This window comes from Puntigrus tetrazona, chromosome 8 (genome assembly GCF_018831695.1).
Source record: "Puntigrus tetrazona isolate hp1 chromosome 8, ASM1883169v1, whole genome shotgun sequence".
Lineage (NCBI taxonomy): Eukaryota > Metazoa > Chordata > Actinopteri > Cypriniformes > Cyprinidae > Puntigrus > Puntigrus tetrazona.
The window spans coordinates 17554211-17581706 of record NC_056706.1 but is presented as its reverse complement, the minus strand read 5'-3'; the positions used below and the strand labels follow the sequence as shown (position 1 = coordinate 17581706).

At 37.1% G+C, this 27496-nt stretch overlaps 2 protein-coding genes across 4 annotated transcripts in view; both read left to right on the top strand.

Moving 5' to 3' along the window:
- The window catches only part of slc23a2 (solute carrier family 23 member 2), a 28428-nt gene extending 16141 nt beyond the window's left edge, over positions 1-12287 (top strand). For both annotated transcript variants that reach the window (XM_043246760.1, XM_043246759.1), the window contains 10 exons: positions 2606-2694; positions 2781-2848; positions 3850-4031; positions 4119-4239; positions 5611-5767; positions 6171-6318; positions 6415-6520; positions 7742-8009; positions 8094-8189; positions 8711-12287. In XM_043246760.1, the coding sequence (XP_043102695.1) occupies positions 2606-2694; positions 2781-2848; positions 3850-4031; positions 4119-4239; positions 5611-5767; positions 6171-6318; positions 6415-6520; positions 7742-8009; positions 8094-8189; positions 8711-8955 (1480 nt within the window). In that variant the 3' untranslated portion in view covers positions 8956-12287. The remainder of the gene's footprint in view (positions 1-2605; positions 2695-2780; positions 2849-3849; positions 4032-4118; positions 4240-5610; positions 5768-6170; positions 6319-6414; positions 6521-7741; positions 8010-8093; positions 8190-8710) is intronic.
- Positions 12288-14097: 1810 nt separating this feature from the next.
- The window catches only part of rassf2a (Ras association domain family member 2a), a 15090-nt gene continuing 1691 nt past the window's right edge, over positions 14098-27496 (top strand). Inside the window, exons 1-9 of one of the 2 annotated variants that reach the window (XM_043247723.1) lie at positions 14098-14405; positions 21474-21557; positions 22582-22657; positions 22989-23140; positions 25394-25503; positions 25579-25721; positions 25805-25958; positions 26871-26992; positions 27078-27175. In XM_043247723.1, coding sequence (XP_043103658.1) covers positions 21505-21557; positions 22582-22657; positions 22989-23140; positions 25394-25503; positions 25579-25721; positions 25805-25958; positions 26871-26992; positions 27078-27175 — 908 coding nt within the window. In that variant the 5' untranslated portion in view covers positions 14098-14405; positions 21474-21504. Of the gene's footprint in view, positions 14406-18585; positions 18739-21473; positions 21558-22581; positions 22658-22988; positions 23141-25393; positions 25504-25578; positions 25722-25804; positions 25959-26870; positions 26993-27077; positions 27176-27496 lie in introns of those variants that run through there. The other variant, XM_043247724.1, reaches the window with a different exon arrangement.

Below are 27496 nucleotides of genomic sequence, written 5' to 3'. Positions count from 1 at the left end.
TGGTGTAATAGCTGCTTTTGTCGGAAACAAAATCTAACTATCGGTTGTTTGTGTAACAAGGAGGTCTGGAGAAAATGGGTCAGGTCAGTTTTAGCTGTGGTCATCTGTGGATCTTTGTGTTTGTGATTCATCTTCTTTAATCACTTGGTAATGAAGGCCTTCAGCTCTTTATACTGCTGCAATTCAGTGCACTGTGTCCGGGACAATCTGTGAAAGATTCAAATTAGTGGTGGAGACCTGAAATTGAAACCTAAACTACAAATCATAAAAGTTAGTTTTAGATTCACGTTCATATCCAGTATCGCCTTTATAAATACATAATAAAAAATATATGATCTTATCCAGTAACCATTTTAGTGTTTGATATAGTACGTTATTCAGAAATACTTTCTGAAACTAATTTAAAAATAAATTCTTTTTATTAAATGAATGCATTTAAAAAAAAAAAAAAAAAAAAAAAAAAAGAATAAAAATTCTTCAATGGTGTATTAAATTAAATAAAAATGACATAAGCAAATACATTTATTACAAAAAAAATGCTGTTCTTTTGAAATTTCTAGTTATCAAAGAATTCTATAATTTTATCATGGTTCCACAAAAATATTTGGTGCAAAAAAAGCAGTAAGTCAGCATATTGGTATGATTTCCGAAGGAACATATGACACTAAATGGAGTGGAGAAAATCGAGCATCATTTTTTTTGGTTGCTTCTTTTGTTTTACATATAATTTGCAAACCATTAATTAACCTTAGTCACCAATCCGGAATGTCCAGTGTCTCCATGACCCTTGTGTTGCCTCACCTCCGCTTTGAATAAGGATTAAGTGAACTCGATAAAACAAATGCGTACATGTTTGCTACTTATAAAATAACTATATCTGAAGTAGGTCTTATCTACAGTCCTTGGGTCTGTTTATGCCTGTGCGAACATATAAAACCTCAATCCCAGCAACTCAAGAAACCGTATTTCCTTCGTAAGTTTCCACTGTTAATGTTTTGCTGCTGCACTGTGTTTTAATGCAATTAATGCCATTTTATATGACGCACAACCCCAAAGGGGAACAAGTGGCAGTGATGTCTTATGTGGCGTAGACAGTGGGAGGCTGTGTACCTGAGGAGGTCTGATCCTTCAGGCTGTTCATGTCATAAAGACATTTAGCCTTTGCCTGTTCTGTGTCTGGCACTCAGTGTTCTTTTGTGGCCACTTTGCCACAATTTATGTATAAGAGGGCCGTCTGATGTCTGTGATCCCTCCGTTTTGACGTCACTTGCTCAGGGCGCATGCAATCTCCAGGGAAACCTGAGTGAGTGCCCTAAAAAAAGAGGAAATGAGAAGAAGATGAGAGCGGAAAGAGTGTTGCCATAAGACCTTTGTGCTGATTGTACGTGCTTCCCTTAATGCGTGTTTGTGTGCTTATTTGATAATCAACAAAAACTGTCACTTTATCAGTATCATCAAAACATGAATGAACGGCCTGTTACATCTACATGAACAATTTTTCCACTGAACCGAGGATAATGAACTGATGCTTTGACCTTTATCTGAACACATAATCATTTTAAATAGCATCTGTGCCCTTCTGTTGTGTATTTTTGTAAAACATGGTTCTTTTGATGTTACTGTGTTCATTTGTCAAAATGACCATCCTCCTCCTTGTTGCTTTCAAATTAGCGTCAAGTGTTCGTGAGCAATAATACATTTCAAAATCAATGGTATTTTTATAAATTCATATAGCACTAGTATTTATCAGCAGTCTTGAGAGCGCACATCAATGATTATATGAGTAGTGTGTGTGTGTGTGGAGACATCTAGTGGTTAGAGGAAAAGTGGCCAAATTTGGGCTAAAATTAGTTGATTGAGGGGTTTAGGCCAAATATGTTGCGTTATATAGCTATATAACTGTGTAGTAAAATATAATACTAAATAACAGAAAAATAATAAGCAAAACTGTAGACTTCATATGTATGTATTTATTAATTTATATTTAATTTATTTTACATTTCAATGCAAAAGTACATTTTAAAAGTATTAAAACAAACTGTAAATTAGAAATACAAATGTACTTCAATGGTATTCGGTTATTTATTTTATTTTCATCCTTTTGTAATATCCTTTTGTGGCAAAGTGGGCCAAATCAAAGTCTTAATTTCTATTTAGTAACATGCTCATTTTTACTACACAACAGAAATTATACCAGAGTTACTTATTAGCATAGACAGAGAAGGGCATTTGAACAAAGAGGTTTTTGATGAAAAAAGCTTGAAGACCACTGCCTTAAAGCACATGGAAACAGCTGCAGTAGTCAGTCAGGTGGTCTCTTCTCGTCAAAGTGTTCTTAGACAGAAATATGAGGACCTGCTTCCATTTAGTCAGAGTTCTGATTACCTGAGGATTAATACATGTCACTGGTTATGTCAGTTTGATTTACAGACGAATTCATAAATGAAAGGATTTGGCCACTGAGTCAGAGCTCCTCTTGGTGACCGTTACCTGTCTTTTCTCCTCAGCCACACATAAACGTTTCCAAGGAGCTAGAGTGTTGTGGGAGTGTTTGTACAAACTTTTCTTGTGAATCATTGTGGTTTTGTGTGTGTTTTGCCTCCAGGCTTCCATTGTTCCAGGCAAGTGCTTTTGCTTTTCTCGCCCCTGCAAGAGCCATCCTTTCATTGGATAAGTGGAAATGTAACGCAACGGGTACGTCCCAGACACACACACACACGCTCATGTACCCTCTCAGTCACACTTAAAACCGATAACCTGATTGTCCTGTTTCTCTGCAGCTTTCCCTTTATTAAATGCCACAGAGCTACCACACACAGAAGACATCTGGTACCCCAGGATACGAGAGGTGCGTTAAAACAGGATGAAAGAGATGAGATCAGACAAACGTAATGAGGAGCTTTTAATGTGAAATTGATAAAGGAAGCGATAATGTGAAACAAATTGAAATAAATTGAGGTGACAAGTTAAGGCAGATTGGTTAAAACAGGTTTGGCTCATGGAGCTGTGTGAGTCTAAATGAGATCACAGGAAGTCCTCTGAATTGTCATTAAAATAACACTGCAAGCGTTAATAGAAAGGGCTGGTTAACAAATCATCTTTACATGCAACGTTGCAATGTATTAAATACATTTTTTTTTTGTGTGTGTGTATGATTTTTATATATACTTCAAATCTAAATCTATGGTTTTGCATGTCAAACAAATAACAATGTGTATAAATGTATATTTAGAGCACTAAATTGGGGCAGATTTATGTTCAAATTGAATATGCTATAAATATAAGTGAGAGAACGAATGAACTAACAAAAAAGAGAAAGCACTAATAAACAAATGAAAGAACTAACAAAAGAAATAAGGAGAATGAATGAAAGGGAACAAAAGAAAGAATGAACAATGAAGATTGTACACGCTCGGTCTACATGTGTGATGTGAAAGGTTTTGTTTACTGAAAGTCCAGGAAACCTGATTTTCATTAACCTTCATTATGATTTTCATAAAACCTTAATTTGTTTTGGAGAATAGCGTTTAGAGTGAGTAAATGATACATTTAGATTTTTAGATGAACTATCCCTTTATCTGTCTTTTGAAGAGACTTTTGCCTAAACTGATTTGATATTGATTTTATTGTAGCAGACGAAGACAAAGCAACCTGAGCCAAATTTGATTAAATGGAACATTACGCTGTCTGGAGGCCTTTGTCAATGACGCTTTACAACCTTTGATCACTTTTAACCTTTTTTTGCAGATTCCTTCTCATTAGTCTTTGTGTTTTGTTAGTTTTATTTAGCCTATTTGTGTGAACAGATTTAATCACAACACCTTTCTCCCTCTCTGTTTGTCTCTGCAGATCCAGGGTGCTATAATAGTCTCGTCTGTAATAGAGGTGATCATAGGGGCCTTGGGTTTGCCGGGTGTGCTGTTGAAGTACATCGGCCCGCTCACCATCACCCCTACAGTTACTCTCATCGGGCTCTCTGGCTTCCAGGCCGCTGGAGAGAGGGCGGGCAAACACTGGGGCATCGCCATGCTGTGAGTACACGCAAACGTTTGTGTGTGTATAACCAATCTGTAGCTCTGCGGACCCAGAATGTAAACTCTCTCCCTTCTTTTAAACAGAACCATATTCCTGGTGCTGCTGTTCTCTCAGTATGCACGTAACATCCAGTTGCCGCTCCCCATCTACAAATCCAAAAAAGGCTGGACGTCTTACCGCCTGCAGCTGTTCAAAATGTTCCCAGTGAGTTTCCACATTAATCCAAGGCCATCTCATTTCATTCAGTTATTGAGAGAAAATACATAAAATGAATATAATAAGCGAGTACATCATGAATTCATTTTCCAAATCGTGTTCATCAGGCTCATCAAAAATCACTATTCATGTAGTTCTGTTTATTAACCTCTAGAGTGCCAAAAGTTATGGACTGCAGCTTTAAGTGTAGTAAATAGTGTATAAGCATGTATGCTGTTCCATTCAAACATATATTTACTTAATGCTTAATTATGTTGTTGTTGCCAGACTTAATAAAATCAAATAAAACACATTAGTTGCATAGGAGACTAGATAAGCATATTTATTGATTATTTAAAATATTTACTTTTTTTTGTTACTTTATTTTTTGCTTATTTTGTCGCAGTTGTTGCAGTTTAAAAAAGCTTTTAAAGTCCGTTTAAAATCAAAAATGCCTGTTTGGATTTGTCAGCTCACGTTAACAGTTAATGCTTTTAATCCACCAAAAAAAGTTTGCTTTCTAATCTTTAATCCAAATCTGAAAATGCTCCTCCCCTCTAAAATGCCGGACCTCCTCTGATGACATCAGTTTGACATCTTGGCCGTGAGCTTGACATCCTTAACCACACCCCTGTAACTGTCAGGCTTCATTTCTGAATAAAAAAAAACGCCCGTTTTACTACATCCAATCAATTCGCAGCGGAAAAAACAAGCAACGGTTTCTATAAAGAACTAAAGACGTCACAATATGGAAGTCGCAAGCTGTCGGTTCACATTTTCTTCATTAAAAAAACAAACACATAGCAGCTACAGTCTAAATATGATCTTTTTTTTTGTTGTTGTTGTTTTACATTCAAATGACAACCTGCCGTTAATTTTGTAGGTCTATCAGCAGGTAAAGTTGTTGGACATGTGTTGTTCATGTCAGTGCTTTCCGTTTTCCATTTCCAAAATGATCCTCATTGTCATAAAGGAATTACCGTGATCGTTAGCAGTCTGGTGTCTCTCGTTCGCAGCAGCATGAGCTGGCATTTTCAGAGTCTTGGCACGGCTCTTAATCTGCCGTTAGCTCGGATGACAGCCGTAATTACCGCGCTGTTTCAGAAAAGAGGTCTTTTTGGCCTGTGTTTTTAAATGGAAGCACAGCAGACAATGACATGGCAATGAAAGTGAGTGTGGGAGGCAGATAGAGGCAAGCCAAAATACACAGATTGATCCTTGATGATGAATCGTGAGGGACTTTCAGCTTGCAGTGTTGTCTGCTTGTTTGAAGGCTAGTTAAGCAGGTTGGATAACATGTCTGGGTTACTCATCAGAATTTAGCATGAGAAGAGTTTCTTTTAAGTAACTGGGTTTATCTCTCTTTCTGTCTCTCTGTAGATCATCATGGCCATCTTGGTGGCATGGTTTCTGTGTTTCATCTTCACGGTGACTGATGTGTTTCCTCCTGAGAAGGACAAATATGGCTTCTACGCCCGAACAGACGCCCGACAGGGCATCCTTGCAGTCGCTCCCTGGTTTAAGATACCCTACCCCTGTGAGTGTTGGTTTTGCTTTTTTTATGTGTGTGTTCTGTACATGTCTCCAACCCTTGTGGGGAAACAAGTTAACTTTAGCATACTTATAAAAAAGGATACTTAATTATTATGACTATAATATAGCTGTAAGGGTGAATGTTAGGTTTTAAAACAATTGGTAACCTATTAAGCATGTATTAATGCCTACCTACTAACTATTAATAAGCAGCAAATTAAGAATTTATGGAGTGAAAAGTCATAGTTTACAAGTGTTACCTCTTTCTAAATTTCTATTAAATTTAATAAGCTTAACTTAAGAGTGTTTGACCCACGAAAGTGTTCAATAAACCTTCATGTGGTGGGAATTTCTGTATGCTACACCTCAAAAGATGACCCATAATTCTTTGTGTGAATGTGTTTTAGTCCAGTGGGGGTTGCCCACAGTGACAGCAGCAGGGGTGATTGGGATGTTGAGTGCTGTGGTTGCCAGTATCATAGAGTCTATCGGAGACTATTACGCCTGCGCCCGTCTCTCCTGTGCCCCGCCTCCACCTATACACGCTATAAACAGGTACAACACAAGGACACAATTGCACAAATCAAAACCGATTAGACATCTTGCATGTTTGGTGTCCTTATGCACTAACTGGAATCACTTTTTCCTCAGAGGGATCTTCATGGAGGGTCTTTCTTGTGTTCTCGATGGCGTCTTTGGAACGGGAAACGGCTCCACATCTTCTAGCCCAAATATTGGAGTGCTGGGCATCACCAAAGTAGGTTCTTTTTCCCGTTCAGGCGTCTCTGATGTTTCTTTTGTGTAGTCGCTTTCAGTGAAGAAAAGACATATTGACTCATAAACCAGTTTTACAGTGCCTGGCTTCAAGGAGCTGGCTGTTAAAAGCACATACAGAGAGCAGTCCATGTGGCACGTACAGTAGCAGCATGTGTTAGACAGGCCTTCAGTGACTGCAGTGGGTCATTAGCACCCTAAAGACCTTCAATGCTTGAGCTTCCTGTGAACATCATTAAAATAATCTCTGGCTGGATATGTTCTCCCACAGGGCTGTTCTCACAGAAACTATTTATTACACATGAGTCTTTTACTTTGATTTGAATACTTTACATTTTACAGTAACATGGTTAAAATTTATCCTGACACATTTGCTGCAGCTATTTTTGGGGCGAAAAAAAGGCAAAATATTACATTTGCTTAGGTTTTTGGCTCAGATTTTTTTTTTTTTTTTTTTTTTTTTTTTTTTACAGATTTTTGCTTCTCTGTAATACATTAATACATTTTGTTCTGCAAGGGTGGGTTCAATTAAATCAAAAATGACTAAGATATTTATAATGTTTGATTGTTCGAAGGAACAGCAGTGACTTAAGATACCAGTGTTCACTACGATCGCCTTACTTCAGCTCGATTCACTGCGGTTAGCTTGTAATAATGTTTTTTAATTTGAGTGGACGTAGGTTTTCGCGGGAAATTCGAGCGCTGCGTCATTAAGTCACGTTTGTAAAAAAATAAAGATTGAGTTCCGGTTTATTCACCTGAGGATCCTGCAGGAGGCGCATCATTTAATTGTAGACTAATATCACAGCAACTGGAATAATTAAATGTCCAAAAAAAATATGGTTAATTGTAATGCAGAAAGGATTATATGCAAGTTAAATTATATTATAGTTTATAGATAGCCTGGGATTACACAAGATTTATATTTTAAAGAAAAACACTTTGAAGGAAGCATAGTTTGCTTTTTGAGTTAAAATAATTTCTTAATATGAAATTGGAATGATGTGACAGTTGGACATTAAACTGTACATAACTTGAAATCTACACACTAATGCACACTGTACTCATTGTTAACATTAATATTTTGAGAATAAAAAATCTGCAGGGTTTGGTGTGATATGAGCTAAGATTAAATCACCATCAATAATGCATAAAAAGTACATGAAGAGAATTACAACATTTAATAAATATCTTCTCTGTGTAGGTGGGCAGCAGGCGGGTAATTCAGTACGGTGCGGCGCTCATGCTACTGCTAGGAATGGTGGGTAAATTCAGCGCTCTCTTCGCATCATTGCCGGACCCAGTTCTGGGAGCGCTGTTCTGCACTCTCTTCGGCATGATCACTGCTGTTGGTCTTTCCAACCTGCAATTTGTGGATCTCAACTCGTCCCGCAACCTGTTTGTCCTTGGCTTCTCCATCTTCTTTGGCCTGGTCCTGCCCAGCTACCTCAAAGGAAACCCTCTAGTCACCGGTAGATACACAAACACTTGTTTGGGGAATGAAGATTGCTTTGTGATGGACCAGTGTGGAACCATATTTTTTTCTCCTCCTTCAGGTATAGTGCAGATAGATCAGGTGCTGAACGTTCTGCTTACGACCGCCATGTTTGTAGGAGGCTCGGTGGCATTTGTGCTGGATAATACTATTCCTGGTAGGTGCAAACTACTATTTATTTTCAATCCAGTTTAATCTATGTTGAAAATGTATGTTAATATGACTGTACTGCTAATACTACTAATTAAGTTTGAAGTAAACCATTAATCTTTTACGTTGGCAGGAAACCAGAGGAAACTTGTGTTGGCTACCGCTTGTTTATTAGGGCTTATAATTACAAGTGTGGGAAGACAGGTGGCATGTGTTGCGTTTTTAAATGCATGTTACAAGCAGATGTGGAGAGCACATTTATAGCAAACCTAACCTCTCTGAGAAGCTGAAAACCCCAGCTCATGAGCTGCTCACACGTAAATAACCACAGTGCTGTGCCATACCACACATAATATAATTAAATCAAAGCCTTTGCTATGTGATAATCGCACTTAGCCATATCTCAGTTTCAGCAGAAGTTCGATCGATTCTAATTCAGAATCTTCATTACACATTATAAGCTTTTTGTTTGTTCGTGGTTCACTTCATTCCTTGCTTTCCTCTAATCAACTCTTTCTCTTTTACCAGGCACCCCGGAGGAAAGGGGTATCCGTAAGATGAATCGCGGAAACAGCGTATCTAAGCGAGACAGAATGGAGTCTTACGATCTTCCGTTTGGCATGGACTTCCTCCGGCGCCATCGCATTTTCCAGTACCTCCCAATCAGCCCCACTTTCGCCGGCTACCAATGGAGCATCCTCACTCATGGCTGCCATAACAGAAGAGAGGACGACATGCCAACGAAGCCAGAGCTTGGAGAAAGTGGAGTATAGTGTTTAGCGCCAGTATTTCGTCAAACGGTAGTCGCAACCCTCCATTCCACCCAGACAGTGAAGTCCGCAGTCCTGTCCTTTAACTAAAAAAGCCAGCTGTAAACTCATTTCATCCTACGATCCTTTAAAAACTCCTTTTTGATCGAGTTTGACGTCAACACTAAAGTTGGTTTAATACAGCTCCTTAAAATTTGACAGCGCAGCAGCTCTGGAGCCGATCTGAAGGCGTCTCCATGACAACAGCGAGTGGATGCAACGCAGGTTGCACTCGTTCGTTGCTCTCTGCGAGGAAACAGACTGATAGATGGAACAATCACTTTACAAATTTTCCAGTATCAGTGTTCCTTTTTTTTCGGCCTGCACTTCTCCTCCTGCGTTCGTGTTTAGATAATCGGATGTGTTCGAATTGAAATGGCGGCCACTGTCTCACATCTACACACTTCACAACAAACACAAACGTGCTCAATCTCGCTTTATGCATGGCGCAGTTCCACATTCGGAGGATCGTTAAAGGTTTACTTAGTGATGCAAGGTTATTGCGCTTTATGTTTGAATTGCACTGCTTGAATTAACGCACAAAATGTAGTTTGCTTGTTCTTAATTTAACTTCCGGTGTCCGAGTCTTGCTTCCAAATCCGTACGTGCTTAAATTGAAATTAAATTTAAGTCCCAATGCCTTAAACGTAAGGAAAATTATTCAGTCGTACAAAATTTACGTTTTCGTTTTTAGTTTTCGCCGTTAGTTAGCTGCTATTTTAATTGATGGCTCGTATCGAAAGAAGCGTTTCTTATTCAGATTGTAGCGTGTTTTGGAGGCGGATAGCTATGCAGTACGTAAAATGATACGGGAAACGAATGTATATCATGGTGCATGGTTTGCAAAAGAAGGAAAACTGGAAGGGAAAAACTTGAGAATGGTTGCACTCAGGCAGTCCCATCGAAAGACATGGGGAAACGTTTTTCTTTTGATCAAAATCTGTCGAGCCCTCCTTTGGGTGCCACATCTTTTTAGTATGTCTACTCTTGGATATACAGTAGGCGGCACTTCCTTACTGCCGTTCAAGTGCTGGTGGTTCATAATGTAGATTCTCACAAGCACTGCAGCTGTGGTTTGTCTTTTGGGCACAGGGAGGATGGGAGGCATTTAGTGGGCATTTATTTGATAGGCTCAACGTACCATGTGCAAATCCTATTACACTGCATTATCACAATCAGTTACTAATCATTAGTCAGAACTATACATTTTACAGACATTTTATAATCTTTACAACACAAAGCATTTTTAAACGTACGCTGTCAGTTTGTTTTGCAGCATTGAAACCAACTTCTGACCGTCGGAGACTTCCTGATTCGATAGTGTGCAGTTGTGCTTTCACTTCTGTGGGTATCTCACTTAAAGCTCCTTTTGTTGGCGCTGTCTTTACTCGAAGCTCCTACCGCGTCCGCTTTAGATTCAGAGATTCTTTTGTTGACTTGTAATTTATTTATTTATATGTACTACGTCCTGTCTTCGTGTAAATCCTTTGCTGCCCATGAGCAGGGAATTGGAGATGCAGTTCTGCACTCTTAAGGTTTGATTTGATGTATACTGTCAGCGTGGTGCAAAGAGAAAATGCAGTTTTCTATTACCGCGGTTTTGATATTTACAACATAACCGGTGCTTCCTCTGCGAGTCATTCCAACTAAGCCGTTCGAGATGCTCTCTCAAATTTTAGCTGACCTGAAATTCAGCCTGATGTCGGTTTCTTCTGATTTGTTTTTAATGGGAAAACCCTAATTATGCAAGGACCATTTCACTCGGTAACAAAACGTTACAACTGTTACTTTGTTTTCAGCCTTATTTACCCATTTGTGTGCATTATAAATAGAAAGAACACTTTGATCGTGCGTTCGAGAATGTTAAAGTGATCGTATTTGGGACCTAAAAGCCAGAAGTGAGTGCTGTATACAAGGCAATACTAATTTTCCTTACTGTTTAGTGAACACTTGGAACAGAGTGCTGCAGTAATTGAGCAGAACAAAATCTTATGTTGTAGAGAATCCATTGCTAGAGCACTTTTTGTTCCTAAAATGATATTATAAAACATTCAGCACTCTGAAGTGCGGTATAACGTTCGTCTGTGAATCCAAAGTAAACGCGTCTGAGAAAGCGTGTGAAGTTTGCCTCTGAATCCCATCCCATTCACGCGACAGTGCTTGCATTGGTGTCATCTCCTACAACTTTTATCCTTTTTAATAGTTTATTGAAATGGAATATGACATCTTATGAAGACCTTTCACATCCTGTGGTGTTTATTCGTGGTCAAATATTTCAGTCGTATATGGCAGTGACATTAATTAATATAGCAAACATAACTAATGGTGATTTTTCAAAAGGATTTTTATTTCATTCATATTATTATTAACACACACATTTATTGATCTTAAATGTTTTTTTGTTTTTTGAAACACGCAGTACTGTTGTGCTAAATCTAAAGGTTGTGATGGGTCTTAATAACATGGTGGCATGTGATTCAAAGAAAAACAACCCTTCAGTTATTTTGAAGGGGGTACATCTGAAGAATATACTTACTTTCTCTGAATTGTAATATGTTTTTAATGTTTTATTGTTTTGTTTTTTTTGTACATCATTGTGTTTTTACAGACAAAAAAAGATGTTGGGGGGGAAAAATGCTTATCTTAAATCATGATGCTGCAAAGCGCACCAATTTGTTACATTTTTATTTAAGAGTTAAATAAATTCTTTTTTTTTTTTTTCTTTAAATCTGTAGTTTGAATATATTTGTTAACTTGGATGTTTTCATATTGTATTTTTCTAACATTACTTCCTGTTCATGTTAAATGTAGTACAAATTTAGAAAGTGCAATGCATTGAGACTATTATAAATATATGAATATATATATATATATATATATATATATATATATATTGAGTGCAGAATGTGCTATATTCTTGGACCAGCCATTGCAGCTCCTGTTAGTAGAAACAGCAGAAATTGTTTTATTCCATGTTCCTAAAAACATTTAATAAGATGTTTCTGACCAAATCATAACGTCTTTTGTCTCTTTGTATGTGTGTTTGTGAGTGCATCGAGATTCCCCACGACAAAACCCTATATATTAGGTCAATCGTAGTAGTATTATTATTATTATTATTATTATTATTATTATTAGCATATAATTATAATGATAATTTAGACAAATCGGTGTATATCAGAAGTACGTTATCATAGTTGTTTCTTCCTGCATCCTTAACCGTTTTCAGATCAGATACAGTACAGTTAGGAGTATATGGAAAATAATGGTTAAGCAACAATAAAATGTTGGTCTCCTTTCTGTCTCCTCTGGTAAACTCATTAGATATATCAGGTTACACATGCCAGTTCTTTACCTCTGGTTCTCGTGTGTGTGTGTGTGTGTGTGTGTGTGTGTGTGTGTTGACGTGACCATCCGAGTTAACAAGTTTAACCATGCACAAACCACAATGAATTAGTAGGAGGCTCAAAGAAAAGAAAGTGAAGTGATGCTGTCAACAAAAGAAGGTCTTTTCTTTGTGGTCTCATATTCTGGGTCCTACATTATTAAGATGTGCTGTTTAGCAAATTATACAATGTATGATGGACTCGTAAAGATGCATACAGGATAAGTGTTCGAAATTAATCCGTTTAGAAATGACCAAAGTATATTCTTACTTCATAGTAGTTGTATAATTTCGTAATCCTGAGATCCCTAAACTCTTTCGCCGCATGAACCCTTTAACTGTGCTCCTGACAGATGGGTAGATCATAGCTGGTAGCAGATTACAAGAGATTAAAATGATATCGGTCTTTCCCAGATCAGATTTGCCCATTTTCTGACCCGTGATGACCCATGATCTAATCCTCACCCTCGGTGTCCCTTAGTCTACCAGGGTTTTCCACAAGGTGAGCAAATGTGTTCTTACCGAACTGCCTTTATGTAATCTGATTTAATGTAACCATTCTTGTAATTTGAAAGGAAAGAATGTGTCCCATAATTGGGATTAGTGCTCTTCATTTAACCCGAGTGCACACACACACACACACAGTGGTGAGAAGTGAACAACACACACACACACCCTGAGAAGTGAGCAGCCAATGCTTTAGAGTTACAGACCTGACTCTATCCATTAGACCACGACTGCCCCAATGACTGAGTCGTTAGTTTTATAACGTGAATCAGTCCTAAAATGTGTTGTTTGTCCACTAGATGGTTACAGTTTAGAATAAGGTTTAATTTGTTAACATTAGTTAATTAGTTACATGAACTAACAATTGGCATATTTTACAGCTTCTATAAACATTCGTTAACTTTAACGTTTACCAATACATTTTAAAATCATATGCTATCTTTATGCGCCGTGAACATAATCGTTAACCTCGTTAGTAGGTTAAAACATTCTAAGAAAGGTTTAAATGCTGTGCGAATGAAACCATTTTATGAGACGGCACACAATTAAAAAAAAAAAGAAGTTATGTTTCGATATCGATAAATCGATAATTTCTGTACCAGAAAAAATGTACATGTTATGCCCTTTTATTGTTTAAAAATATGACCTTTTACAAAACAAAAATTTAAATACATGTGGCTCTTAATTTTTTTAATTAATTTACTATTTGTCAACTGTATACTCTGTTTTATTTATTTAGTTATTTAAAAAAAAAAAAATCAGTAGCATTTGTATTAAACCCATATTTACTGAATGTAATAAAACAAACTGAAGGGAGAACTCGCGAGTCATAACCGGACGGGGACTGAATCGATACCCAACCCTGGAGAGGTTTTTAATTCATTGCCATCACCTTTGAGACAGACAAACAGAACGTAAACCCCTCTGGTCATGTGACCTTTTTTCTGTACAGCAGCCATATAAAGGTGTTCACATATAATCTAAACTATCTGCACGTATACGACCGAGTAAAATAACTCTTTTTGTTGTTTGCGTTTTTCCATACACCCTGGTCCCAAATGTTACCAAATGTCTCCCATTAAACGGGAGAAGCCGTGCTTTCGTTCACAGTGTCCCTGTGCTCCGGAGGGCTATTGTTTTGGGGATTCCCCGCTGAACGCGCGCGTTGTCCAGCGCGAAAGGAGCAGCGCGAACAAAGGGGCGTCCGCGCGCGCGCTGATTGGCTGCCGCGTTATCTGAGGTCTGTAGCGGCAGATGGGGTATTCCTCCTCCTCCTCCTCCTCCTCCTCAAACGCCCCCCTCGAACTGCGATTGTTCCCGACGCGAGCGCACAAGCCCGGTCCGAGTTGGAGCGAGCGAAGCGTCGGCTCGGTTCGCAGCATCGCCGGTGGTGCATGTGTTCGGTTTCGTGTCGTCTGGAGACGCAGAAGCGCGGATAAGATTCGGGAGGCTTCAGCGCGTGACCTGATCTGGTCGTCGTGACTTCGGGCATCTGGAGAGCAGAGATCCACGAGAGAGAGGGGTGGGTGTTCGCGCGCGCGCGCTCGCTCTCGTGCGTGTTTGTTTGTTTCTCACGACTTGTTCTGACTTGGTGGCATGCGTTCGCAACTTTGCATCATAACGTGTAATATGACCAGCTGTGCATTGAAATTCATTAAGAATGTCTATTGGAAATGTAACGCAATATTCCGGCTTCAGGTTACGATAGCATCTGCGGGCTCTTGTCAAGAGAACAATATGTGGCATGTGGTGTTTAACATGTTTACGTCCCCCGTGAGATATGGTAGTGTTAGGAACGGGAAAGTATGACTGTGGGCTCAAATGACTCGTTTGGACGGATTACATAACCGGTCTGGTTTATCCAGAGCAGTTAACCCAAAAATGTAAAGTCTGTTACTTTTTATGCACACGTTGTTCCAAAGCAGCGTGACTTTATTTCTTCTGCGAAACGCACAAGGAGAAGTTCTCGCTTCTTTTTAAAGCATACTGACATACTTCCGTTCATCACAGACTCTTTAACTTGAACAGTACAGACAAGTCAGGAAAGTTTACGCACTTCCTTTCAGCAGCACGACTATTTTCACCATAAACCTCATATAAGAATGATTTCTGAAGGATGGTGTGACACTAAAGAGAAGCGTCTGCTGAAAATGCAGCTTTTCCATCACAGGAATAAATTGCACTTTTAAAAAAAATGTTAAAAAGGAAACCGTAAGGCTATTATAATTTACACTTTTATTGTCTTTACAGTGTTTTTACTTGATTAGCGTAAAATGCATCTTTAAAAAAATAATATATATATATATATATATATATATATATATATATATATATATATATATATATATATATATATATATAAAATTGTTTTTTGAAAATTATGTATTTTACTCTAATATATATATATATATATATATATATATATATATATATATATATATATATATATATAGACCTTTCCAGTAGGGTTAAATAATGTAATATGGCCTCAGGCAATAACAGCTGCATATTTAGACCAAGAGCACCACTGCGAGTGTGATAATTTATGATTCAGACTGAATATTGATAGTTGTTTTATATATATTTCTTTGTTGCCAGTGAAAATACTTTTAAAAACAAGGACGCAGACAAGCAGGGCGATACAAGTAGTAAAATGTCTCGCTGCTGTTGGACTATTGTAAATATCAGCAGTCCTGACCCAATCAGATTTGAAGACCGTGAGTCAAGGACCAGGCTGATTGTCGTATAAAGCCACGAGAGCACTTTTAAGTGCCTAAAATACTGCCATTCTTGCAAATCTTCAAGTGCGAAACTACATGATGGTGACTAAATGCTAACAGATTTTTCTGGGGGGTGAACTATGCCTTTAAAAGTCATCTTCACACCTTCAGGCTGTGCCTGTGAGACCTCAGGGAAACGTCTTCAGAGAACGTGAGCAAAATGAGATTCCTTCTTTTCTTCCTAAAGCGGTTTTTCTAAACTAAACGGCTGCATCTAGAAATCATTGTGTTGATAAATGTGGATTGTTTCGGTCTTCCGAACAAGTTACTCGTTTTCAGACTAGCCTTAGTCTCTCGGTTGCAATTCAGAGTCGCAGTCAGATGTGGGCGTCACATTTTTCCATGCAGCAGATTTTGAAGTAGCTCGGTTTCTTCTTCTTTGTCATACTTCATAACCCGAGAGGGTTTCGCAGCAGCGGCCATCAGTAAACACCGCGGCAGCGCAAAGCTGCTGAACACATGAGCGAAGGGAAGGAAGAAGAAAAGGAAGAGGGAGCAGAAGTGTGACTTTTAGCATTGTTGGACGTAGCTTGTTGTCGGTTCGCAAGTATTTTCCAGGTTGCCGTGGCAATTTAACAATAGCCTTGCAATAGTGTTTGTGAGGAGATGCTGGCTGGGGGGAGGTGAAGGAATGGATGTAGGCCAGGAAACATCAAGCGGAGATCTTGGCCTGGATCTTAAAGACCGAGGGTATTAGCGCTTGCTTTGGATTTGGACAACAAGGGGGAACTTCCAAGCCATGGGAAGGAAGAAAGCGGATGGGAAGGTGGCCGTGGATGTTTTCGAGTCATTGCAAACAATAGCATGAACATGATAGGATTTATTACTTAAATAGTAACCTTCAAAAAATGCAGAGTTTGGTTAGTTTTGGATGCTTAATTAGGAAAAACCGCCACTTCCATCGCGTCTGTGCCACTTCCACGGTCTTCCCAGAACCGGAGCACATGTACAGCTCAAGTGCCAAGCCACCAGACTATGTAATTATTCATAATGAGGCCCTTTTATAGATACAAAGTTGATCTTTGAGAGAACTGGCAGATTGGATAGTTGCATGAGTCCAAAAGACACTGTAAAAATAGTTCTCATGCTCTTTTTTTCATTCATTTTTCATGGACTCCCCTGACACTTTTAATGCTGGAGTGCACAGTTGCGTAAGCGTGGAAAAGTACATGGCTCTCGATACGTGGTGCTCTCGAGTAGTTCGATGGCTGTTCCAGTCAAAGGCATGAAAATGGCTTTTGCATTTCAGAGACTGAAGTGGGGTCATGCATGTTTTTTGTCCTTTATCTATATTTTCCTAAACGACGTCCAACTGAAGAGCTTGAATAAATACGGGATTAGAAGTAAAAGGAACAGTTGAGATAAGATTGTGAAATGTTTTTTTTTTTACTCCTAACGTCCCGTTTTTCATTTCTTGGATTGAGTTCTTGGCCAGTATGTGTAGTGCTGTACATTATTTTGGTGTTTGTAAGAATGCAAAAATACAATAGAAAGTAATATTGTGGAATGTTATAGCAAGTAAAACAATAAAGTAAAAGTATCATAGAATAACAGTTTTTATATATTTTAAACTTAAAATCAAAGCTGAATTTTTAGTACTGTAGTCTTCGGTGTCACACGATCCTTCAAAAATCACTTGAATATGCTTGTATGATGCTCAGGAAATATATCTGGTTATTATCATTGTTGAAAATAGTGCTGCTTCTTTTTGTAAATCCATGATACATTTTTATCAGGTTTCTTAGATGAATAGAAAGTAGTGCTGTCAAACTATTAATCACATAAAAAAAATTGTTTACATATGCATACATATATGAATGTGTACTGTATACATGTATATATTTCAGAAAAATATGTTGTGTTTATATATTAAATATATTTCTATATAACATAAAATATAATAATATAAATAAATATATCAATGCATACACACACACACACACACACACACAATATACACATACACACAACACACACACACATATATATATATATATATATATATATATATATATATATAAATGTTTTCTAAATATTTTGGATGCAGTTAATCACGATTAATCATTTGACAAAATTGAATTTATATATGTCAAACTAAATATAAGTACTTTATCACCACATTATGAAGTATGCAAACTGGGTATTCATTTTCGAGATTACCTAAAGATAACAACAGTGGTATTAAATGATCAGTGATTTTAAATATCAGTTTTGAAGAATTAAGCATGCACAATACTGGCCGATTCAGATTTGGCACCGATATATCATGCATCTATAATCTAATCAACGGCTGTCATCTGATGCCTATTATCTGCTGGCAATGACTTCTGGATGTGTATCAGAGACTAATAGCTCTTCTGTAGTTCAGGCAGGACTATATTTGGGGTATGAAATATTAATGTCAGAATAAGCTGCTCTGGGTCGATTGGTATTGAATATTTCATCATCTCCTGATTGAGCGCAGCGAGTGGTGTGTATGCAAGATGTGGGAGGGGCTACACACACACACACACACACACACACACAAGCTTTAACAGCTACACACACTTAACTGTACACTCTGGGTCAAAAGATGGTGGTGTTGATAAGAAAACAAGCCCATACAAGAGAGAGGCCCTATTGTTTGCTCGTGGGATAATGATCTTGTGAAAGGATAATCGTGTTGGAGTTTTGTCAGGGACTGAATGAGGCCATTACCGCTTTCATTTGGGGTCTCAGTAGGACACCTGTGCTACGTTTGTGTGTTTTTATGTGCGTGTTGGATGCTTGAGTTACATTTGCACACTAAGTAGTTCTCCTAAAGTGATACTAAGTGCTCATAAAGTCCATACATCTTTTGTGTAAGATTAATGACAGTGTGCAACTGCGTATAAAGGCATGAGTGAACTTGAGAGAGACTGACACAGGGAGATAAAGGGAGGAGGAGGAGGAGGAGGCAGCGAAAGCACCATTGGGGAAGTCTGAAGCCTCATGTCAGTTTCCGCCGTGCAAATCAGAGGAAGAGTTTAGGAGAGCCGTTCAGCACTGGTTTAGCATTTAAAAAAACACCAGACGATCAACTGCAAAAGAAAGAAGGTAATGTGCGTTAAATGAGTTAAATCTTTTTATATCAAGTTCAGGAAATCGCACGAGACGGTAAATGGGAAGTACTATCGTTCAAGATTTTATTTAAATGACTGGTTTGTGACATCTAAAATATGCTGGATTGTAGAGGAGTAAATGCAAACAGTGTGTGTGTGTGTGTGTTTAAAGGGATTCATAAATGGACATTCTCTCATTATTCACTCACCCTCATGTCGTTCCAAACTTCTATGTATTTCTTTCTTCTGTGATACACACATACACACACACACACACACACAGACACACACACACACACACAAAAAGATATTTTAAAGAATGTTTGTAATCCACACTGTTTCTTATCCTATTGACTTCCACTGTATTTTTGTGTGTGTGGAATTTCGAATTGAAATGGTTTTATTGCCAGAAATCTTCAAAATACCTTCATTAATGTCCCACAGAACAGCTTTGAAACCATATAAGGGTGAATTTAGATTTAGATTTTTGGCTTTTTGATTTTTGAACCGTTCCTTTAAAATGCTTGTACAAAATTGTGAAAGCACATACCAGGCAGATGCTGTTTCCTCAGTTTCAGTTCCTTTAACGTTAGGTTCAGTGCGAACATGCGTCTTTAAAGAAGTTGCTTTTATTAACACTGGATATTGTTAGACATCTATTCATATTAGTTTCGGGGGCATGACAGTTGTATGGATGTTGTAAAGGAGACAAAATAAAGCCGCAACAGCGTGGAGTCTGAGATTGTAACAGCGGGGTAACAGTACTCCTGTTGTCCTGCACCTGTCCCTGTCTCCGGAAGCGTCTGTAAAGCCCTTCCAGCTGGTGAGGAAGGAAGCCTTAAGTAGAGCTGTTTGTATTGTGCCAAGGGAACCTCCAAACGGGAGCATATGTGTCAGCCACCGAGCATAAGAGTCGGTCGTATAGTTCATTGTGCTCTTTTATCTTTCAAATTGACACATTAACACTTTACGCACTGAAAAATGTAGGTTATACTTTATTTTTATATTTATTATATTAAATTATATTAAATTATATTTATATTAATGTACTTATTAATTAATGTGCTTACTATATGGTTACAGTCAGGATTCTGCTTTGGCTGAAGTCGAGCTCACATTGCAGGAGTTTTAAAATCCTAACCGATTATGAAATCTGGTCGCAGCACACACATAAGGAGAATCTTTCCAGGTGATCTTTCCCCAAATCTTAAACAAGATTTCAGAGATGTTTACATTAGCTAGCGTGCTAGCAGCTTTCTGAAGCGATTCCCCTCCAGCGCTTCTCTTTCTCCTTTCGGTTGTGATACATTTTCAACACATTATTCAGACAGAAATACTACAAAACCGCTCCACTATCCAACATGAAGACCGATCAAAGTACTCAATAAGCTTTTTGCTCTGTTTCTCAGGAGGGCTAAGTCCTGTAGTGTGAGACTGGCTTTTTAGGGTTACTTTCATGTAATTATACATTGTTTATTGTTATTATAATAGTAAGTGCATATCATGTATAACAAAGACACCTTAAAAAAAGGTGTTACCAAAACAAAAACTTTTCCTTAGAAAGTTGTTATAGAATAGATATATAGTTTATTCTATAGTTATAGAATAAATCACACTGAAGTTTTTATTTACATTTCTTTATAGTTTTTGTATGAGCATTTCTATTGACACATGCATTAGATATTGAAAGTTTCTTCCATCTCTAATTTCTCCAGATTTATCTGTAATGAAACACAAGGGACAGTACTGTATTATCCCACAGCACTCATTGTATTTCAATCAATGGCATTCCTGAAAACGCAAATATACTGATCATCATGACATATTTTACCTCTTTAAAATGCGTTGGGGGAAGGCATTCTCTATTTAGAGAATATTTGATTTAAAAAAATAATAATCTGTGTAGCGCAATGTGAGTATTTTTGTGTTTTTCCCAGATAAGAAAGACATTAAATGCAAATAACAGCTACATTTTTTTTTTTTTTTTGCATTTTAAGAGTAGCATACACCGCACTTTTAATATTTTTTTTCGGGTAGATAAGATTTTGTAATGTTTTTGAGAGCTCATCAAGTAAATAAAAATAATAATAATCTTCAGTGTCACGTGATCCTTCAGAAATTGTTCTAATCTGCTATAGGCTTGTATTTATAGTTTCTTTTTTTCCAGATATAGTTCAAAACAACAGCATGGCAGGGACTTTTTTATATGCCATTGCTAAATTAAAGTATTCATTTCTTTAAAAAACATCTTACTAATCACAAGCTTTGAATTTGTATTATATGCTACTGTATAGTACTATAGACCCTCAAAGGTAAAAAAAACCCCAAAAAACCAAAAAGTCCCAAAAGTTGCGCTGTGATTTGATGGCATGTGTTGATGAACTGTTTTTGTCAGTTTCAATCCTCTCGTGCTCCATGTCTATTCTGGGCACATCCTCATGAATAGTTTACTTTCAGCTGTGACTTGCACATGTCGACATCACATGGGTTTGTGTGATGTAGAACAGAGCATCAGTCTCTTGTCAAGAAATATCAAAAATAAACGAGTTAGTGTGAGATATGCATACTTCACTCTGTTTGTTTTAAAGGGTTGTTGTTCTCTTACATTCCTCACTCGCTGACCTAGATACCGAAGAGTTAATTCTTTGATGTTAACACAAGAAGAAGAAACATTCTCTCTCTCTCTCTTTCTCTGTTCTCCTCTCTGTTCCTCTGTCTCCGTCTCTCCAGAGTCCTTCCATGCAGTCGTGGCTGGGATAAAATGGATGACAGGAATGATGGTGTGCGGGTTGGAGAGAACAAATACATCAGCAAGTGAGTATCGACTCATGAGCGTTGAAATCGTTCTACGATTGGGAGGCTATAACATCCGAACAAAAGAAATGTTGGTGTTTTTTTACTTTTGAAATATGTTCGCAGTGTGATACCATTCAGTCAGATTGTCATTACAGCGAAATAAAAACTAGACAGGAAGATCGGATCTTTTTAATCTGACTTTACATTAAGTGCCAACATAAAATGCATGAAAATAAGATGCTCTAACAAGATAAATACTATAACAATACTTTACAATTAATTGTTAACCATAAAAGAAAACATTGCCTAAAAAGATTTATCATGTGCGTTGTCAACAGATCACACTAACATTAGATTAGGCAACATGAAAGAGAAGAGAAAAAGAGTTTTCAAAACTAAAACTGTTTATTAAATGGTTTACCTGTTTCTTTAAATTGTAATTGTAACTTTGATCACTTCTATTGTCTTCGTTTGTAAGTCACTTTGGATAAAAGTGTCTGCTAAATGTAAATGTTATTGGAGTAATGGCTGCCGACAAATCAGCTTTTCCATCAGAGGAATAAATAAACATTTCAAATCTATTCACATATTTTAAATTGTAATAATATTTCACAATTTTACATGATGCAGCCTTGGTGAGCATAAGAAACTTCTGTCAAAAACATTTTAAAAAATCTAGTGAATGAGGCCAGATTTACGAAAACATTAAGAATGTTATGTTTTTCTGTGGGTTATCATAATTAATAATAATAATACAATAATAATAGTTATTGCTAATAACAATAATTGTAATATTAATAATGTTGTTGTTGTTGTTATTATTACTATTATTATTATTAACTTATGTGTTCATTAATACATTGTTTTTTATTTTAAAAGGGACAGTGCGCATTAATTAACATAAGCATTATGTAAATGTTTCATATATAAATACACAAATAAATACATCTCAGCTTTTTGAATGCATTCTTAAAAACAGAATACAAAAAAAAAATCTTTCAAACATGAAATGAATTGTTGAACCAACTTTGTTTTTTCCAAGGAGAAGCATTCTCTCTCATTTAAAGACCTACAATCTGTACTATGAAGGAAAGACCCTGCAGCTACGCCACAGAGAGGTAAGAAAGAGTTTTACACTCGTTGTGTGGCAGGTGGGGAAGCGTTTGACCCCGTCGGCGCTTCCTCAATTATTCACTATTGTCTGGGGAGTAATAACGGTCTGTGACTGGAGGGGTTGTGTGGGGGGTGTTCGTGCAGGACTCCTTTTGTGTCTGTAAATGCAGCTTGCTCAGGTGCTCTGGCCGCATTTACGTATGCTACGTTTATCACTTCTCAACCTCGTTTACTCTAAAAGTAACACTCCGCTCCGTTATGCATCATCACATGTTCTCGTCAGGTAACAGACTGAAGGGTAAGCATGCGTGCATGTTCTATGTCTTGTGCCTGCAGGAAGAGGAGGAGCTGATCATAGAAGGACTTCTCAATATCTCCTGGGGTTTGCGTCGACCAATCAGGCTTCAGATGCAGGATGACCACGAGCGAATCAGACCTCCTCCCTCCTCTACCTCCTGGCACTCAGGGTGTAACCTTGACAACCAGAGGTCAGACAATGAAGCAAACACGCAAACATATTTAAATGAGCTCATTAACTTCCTATACATGCAGCGCTGAGGAAATACTTTACACCGACAAAATCAGCATATATCAGTAGCTCAAATCTAAGTTTTTAGGTTGTTTTTACCGGAAAAGGAGACTAATATGAGATTAATATGTAAATATACACTACCATTTAAAAGTTTGAGGTTGTTAACATTATTTAATGTATTAACTTGCATGAACAAAACACGAACGATGCATTTATTACAGTATCTGTACAGTATCTTTGTTAACATTAGTTAATAAAAATACTAGCATTTATTGTTCGTTCATGTTAGCTCACAGTGTATTAGCTAATGTAAACACAACTTGTTTTTAAAAATAACATGATTAGTATTAGATTAATAATGCTGTAGAAATACTGTTATTTCATGTTAACTAATGTTGTTAACTAGTGTCAGGTCTTACCAAAGTATTTTATACTCATCAAGAAAAAAAAAAGAGTAGGCTTATTATTGTAAAATGTTATTACAATTTAAAATAACTGTTTTCTGTTTGAATATATTTTGAAATGCAATTTTTTAGCTGAATTCATTATTAGCCTTATTGCTCCGGTCTTCAGCGTCACTTGATCCTTCAGAAATCATTCTAATACAAATATTCATTAATCAATAAATATTTATGATTAGTATTTATTTTGGAAACAGTTATAGTTTTTAGAATTCTTTGATGAATAAAAACTTTGGTTTCTCAAAAACAAAAATCGTTGTTACCGTCACTTTTTGATCAAATAAACATGTTCTTGCTAAATCAAATGATCAGTTTCTTTAGAAAACATCTTACCGACTTTTGAAAGGTAGTATATGTAAGACCGATATATTTTTTTGCAATACACAATTTACAATAAATGAACAATGTTTAATTAGTGCTTATTTAGCTTATCAGTCTCAGCATACAGACATTATCATCAAAACAGAATCACCCAGGATTTCTTTCCTGAGCCCAGTTCTTTAAACTCAAGTAACCTTGAAGCCATATCGCAGCTGAGAGCCTGCTTTGTTTCCTGAGTCTGTTGCCATAGCAACTCTATCCTTGCGATGACCATGCTTTTGGCATTCCATCAGCTGAAATGCTTTGGACGTGTGCGATATTAATAATTCACACGTCTCGAATGTTTTACGGGTTTGATCTCTTCTCGTCTATTTTTGCCTCGTGGTTCCAAATGGGGACTTCAAAAGAGCTATTTATACCCGAGCGCTCCAATGCTAATATTGTTTTCAGCACCTCCTGACAGTCGGTACACAGAATGAAAGAGCACTTATGTGCCAGAATCTTATTGATTATGTTAGCTTAACAAGCAGTTCCCAGAATCATTTGATTTCACGTCCGGTTTGTGTTCATATGCATGATGAAAAGCGGGTGCTTGATTTGTTTTGGCATCATTTGAACAATGATCAGATTCATTAGGATAGACTGATTCCAGCATGAAAAGTTGCAAGATCAAATGTTGCTTTACTAACCTTTTTACTTAACCATTAAAAGGTTTTTGAAGGATGCATTAAATTGATCAAAAGTGACAGAAAGGACATTTATAATTTCATTGTTATATCATTGTTAATCAAAAAAATGTTTCTTAGGTATGAAACCAGCATTCAGTTTTTTTATTTTATTTCAATATTGCAAGTAAATTCTTGGTGAGCATTTTATTAAAATAAAATACAATTGTAAAAATGTGTATAGTATGCAGCGTATACTTTTGTGCTGTGGTTTGTGATTTTTATGTTGGAAGAATTTTTTATGTTCCTAAGAAGTAGGAAATCCACATATAAGAATGATTTCTGAAGGATCATATCATATTATCACTATTTTTATTGTTTTGTTATTGTTAGTAATATTGTATTTTTTCAATAAATACCACCTTTGTGAGTTAAAATCAAATCAAATAAATGTGTATAGTATGTATGGCACATTTTTAAGCTGTGGATAGTGTATTCTTATGTTGTGGAATAATTGTTATGTTACAAGTTTGTGTTACTGTTATTAATATTGTATTTTTAATAAAATAAAGCTCATTTGCCTATACAGATAACTAAAATAAAAGTTGTCTTTTTATTATTTTCAAAAATCACGTTTTTTTATTATGTCGTCATGTTTTTATTGTGTTAGTTAATTAAATAATCCAACTGTAGTTTGATTGAAATGAACTGGAAATGCAAAATAAAATAAAGTAATTCTTCTCTTCTGTAATGGTTCTCCAGTCAGGAGGGTCAAAAACAGACTCCTCAGACTCCACCTCAGATGGAAGTGACGCCTCCCGAGGACCAATCGAGCAACGGCACAACGCAAGACCACGAAGAAGAAGAAGAAGGTACGACTTCAGAAATCCACATTCCGTGACACTGTGACTTGTTCTTCCTCCTCATCTTCCTCTTGCCCCTGGCAGAGTCGTGTGACGTCTCCGCTCAGCTTCTTCGAACCAAAAGCGATGCCGGTGTTCTGAGACGGGGCAGGAGACGGTCTCCCAGCGACCAGCGGCGAATCAGAAGGCACCGGTTTTCCATCAACGGTCACTTCTACAACCATAAGGTAACCTGAGAAGAAACATTCGCGGGTGCCGTTGTTTGAGCAGCAGCCATGTGATCCCTCCTTCCTCTTTCTCTCTGAATCAGACGGCTGTGTTCACTCCTGCGTACGGTTCTGTAACTAACGTCCGGATCAACAGCTGCATGACCACGCCACAGGTGCTGCGGGTCTTACTGAATAAGTTTAAGATCGAGAACAGCCCGGATGAGTTCGCCCTCTACCTCGTTCATGCCAGCGGAGGTCAGCTGCTATCTGCTCTTATTTTCCTGTTATTAAACGACTGCGCAACACTTAATCGCCACCTAGTGGACAGCATGACAACTACACAGCATTGTGGGCTACGATCAATAATATAGAGCTAGTATCCTTCTAGCCGAAGTATTGAACGTTTTAAATGTTTTTGAAAGAAGTGTGTTCTGCCCACTGAAGGCGCATTTTTTGATGAAGTGAAGAAAATTGTGAACATAATATTTAGAAATGTTATTACTATTTAAAACGACTTTTTTCCATTTAAATACAATTTTGAAAAAAATATTATTTCTGTTATTTTCAATAAGCATTACTCTTTAGTCTTTAGTGTCACGTTCAGAACTCATTTTAATACACTTCTTACTGTAATGATTTTTTTCATATTTTGTAGAAACCATGATACGCAATAATTAAAAAGTAATTAAGACAAAAAGAGAGGAAATGATTACTTTTCATTTGCTACGATGCATTAATAACACTTTTTATTTCAAATAAACTTTTTCTCATTTTATAAGAATCCTGAGAAGAAAACAAAAGTTTTACACGGAAATAAATGTAATTAAAAGTTTAAACTGTATTCGTATTTTACATTATTGTTGCTCTATTTTTCATCAAATAAATGTACTTTAGTGGCCGTGAAAGGCTTTCAAAAGCATTAAAATGTAATAATTGCAAACATTTAATAAGTAGTGCAACCTACTTTTAGTATTAAACTTGATGTTTGTGCAACAGATATAAATGATACCCCAAATCTTAGACAGTTTTAATAAAGAGTTGCTCTGTGGTTGTTAAGATTTTTGCACATCTCTTTGGCAGTTCACTAGTATTGTGGGGGTGAACCGTTTTGCACATTATAAGGCTTATATATTTGCACGAAATGTGAAAACGTGCCCTGTGTTTCAGAGCGTGTTCAGCTGAAGCGTACAGACTACCCGTTAGTAGTGAGAATACTTCAGGGACCGTGTGAGCACGTCTGCAAGATCTTTCTCATGGAGCAGGATCTGGGAGAGGAGATTCCCTATGAGGTGAGTCTGTGTGTGAAGCAGAACTGATCTGCTGAAGCAAAAACACGTTCTCATAACTGACTGCAGTTGACCTCCACTGCTGTAGGTGGCGCAGTACATCAAATTTGAGATGCCCGTCCTGCAGAGTTTTATTACCAAACTGAAGGAAGAGGAGGACAGGGAGGTGCAGAAGCTGAGAAGCAGGTATGATCCATGATTTAAGCTTTGAATCATTCATTAACTCAGTGGAAAGACCAAAGTCAGCTACAAAGACACAATACTGTACTTTGGAAATTTAAGGCATTTCATTTAGTTACAGTTACAATATCAAAGCATGAACTTACCTCAGCCTCAAATATACATTAATCTATTTTTTTGTTTGTTTTGTTTTTTCCTGTGGACAAGGCTGCTCGTTTTAAATATTAATAAATTTACCAACAATTCACTTAAGAAATATAAAGATCTATTATATAATATTCTGTATGACATACATTTCACTTTATTTATTTTATTATTATTATTTTA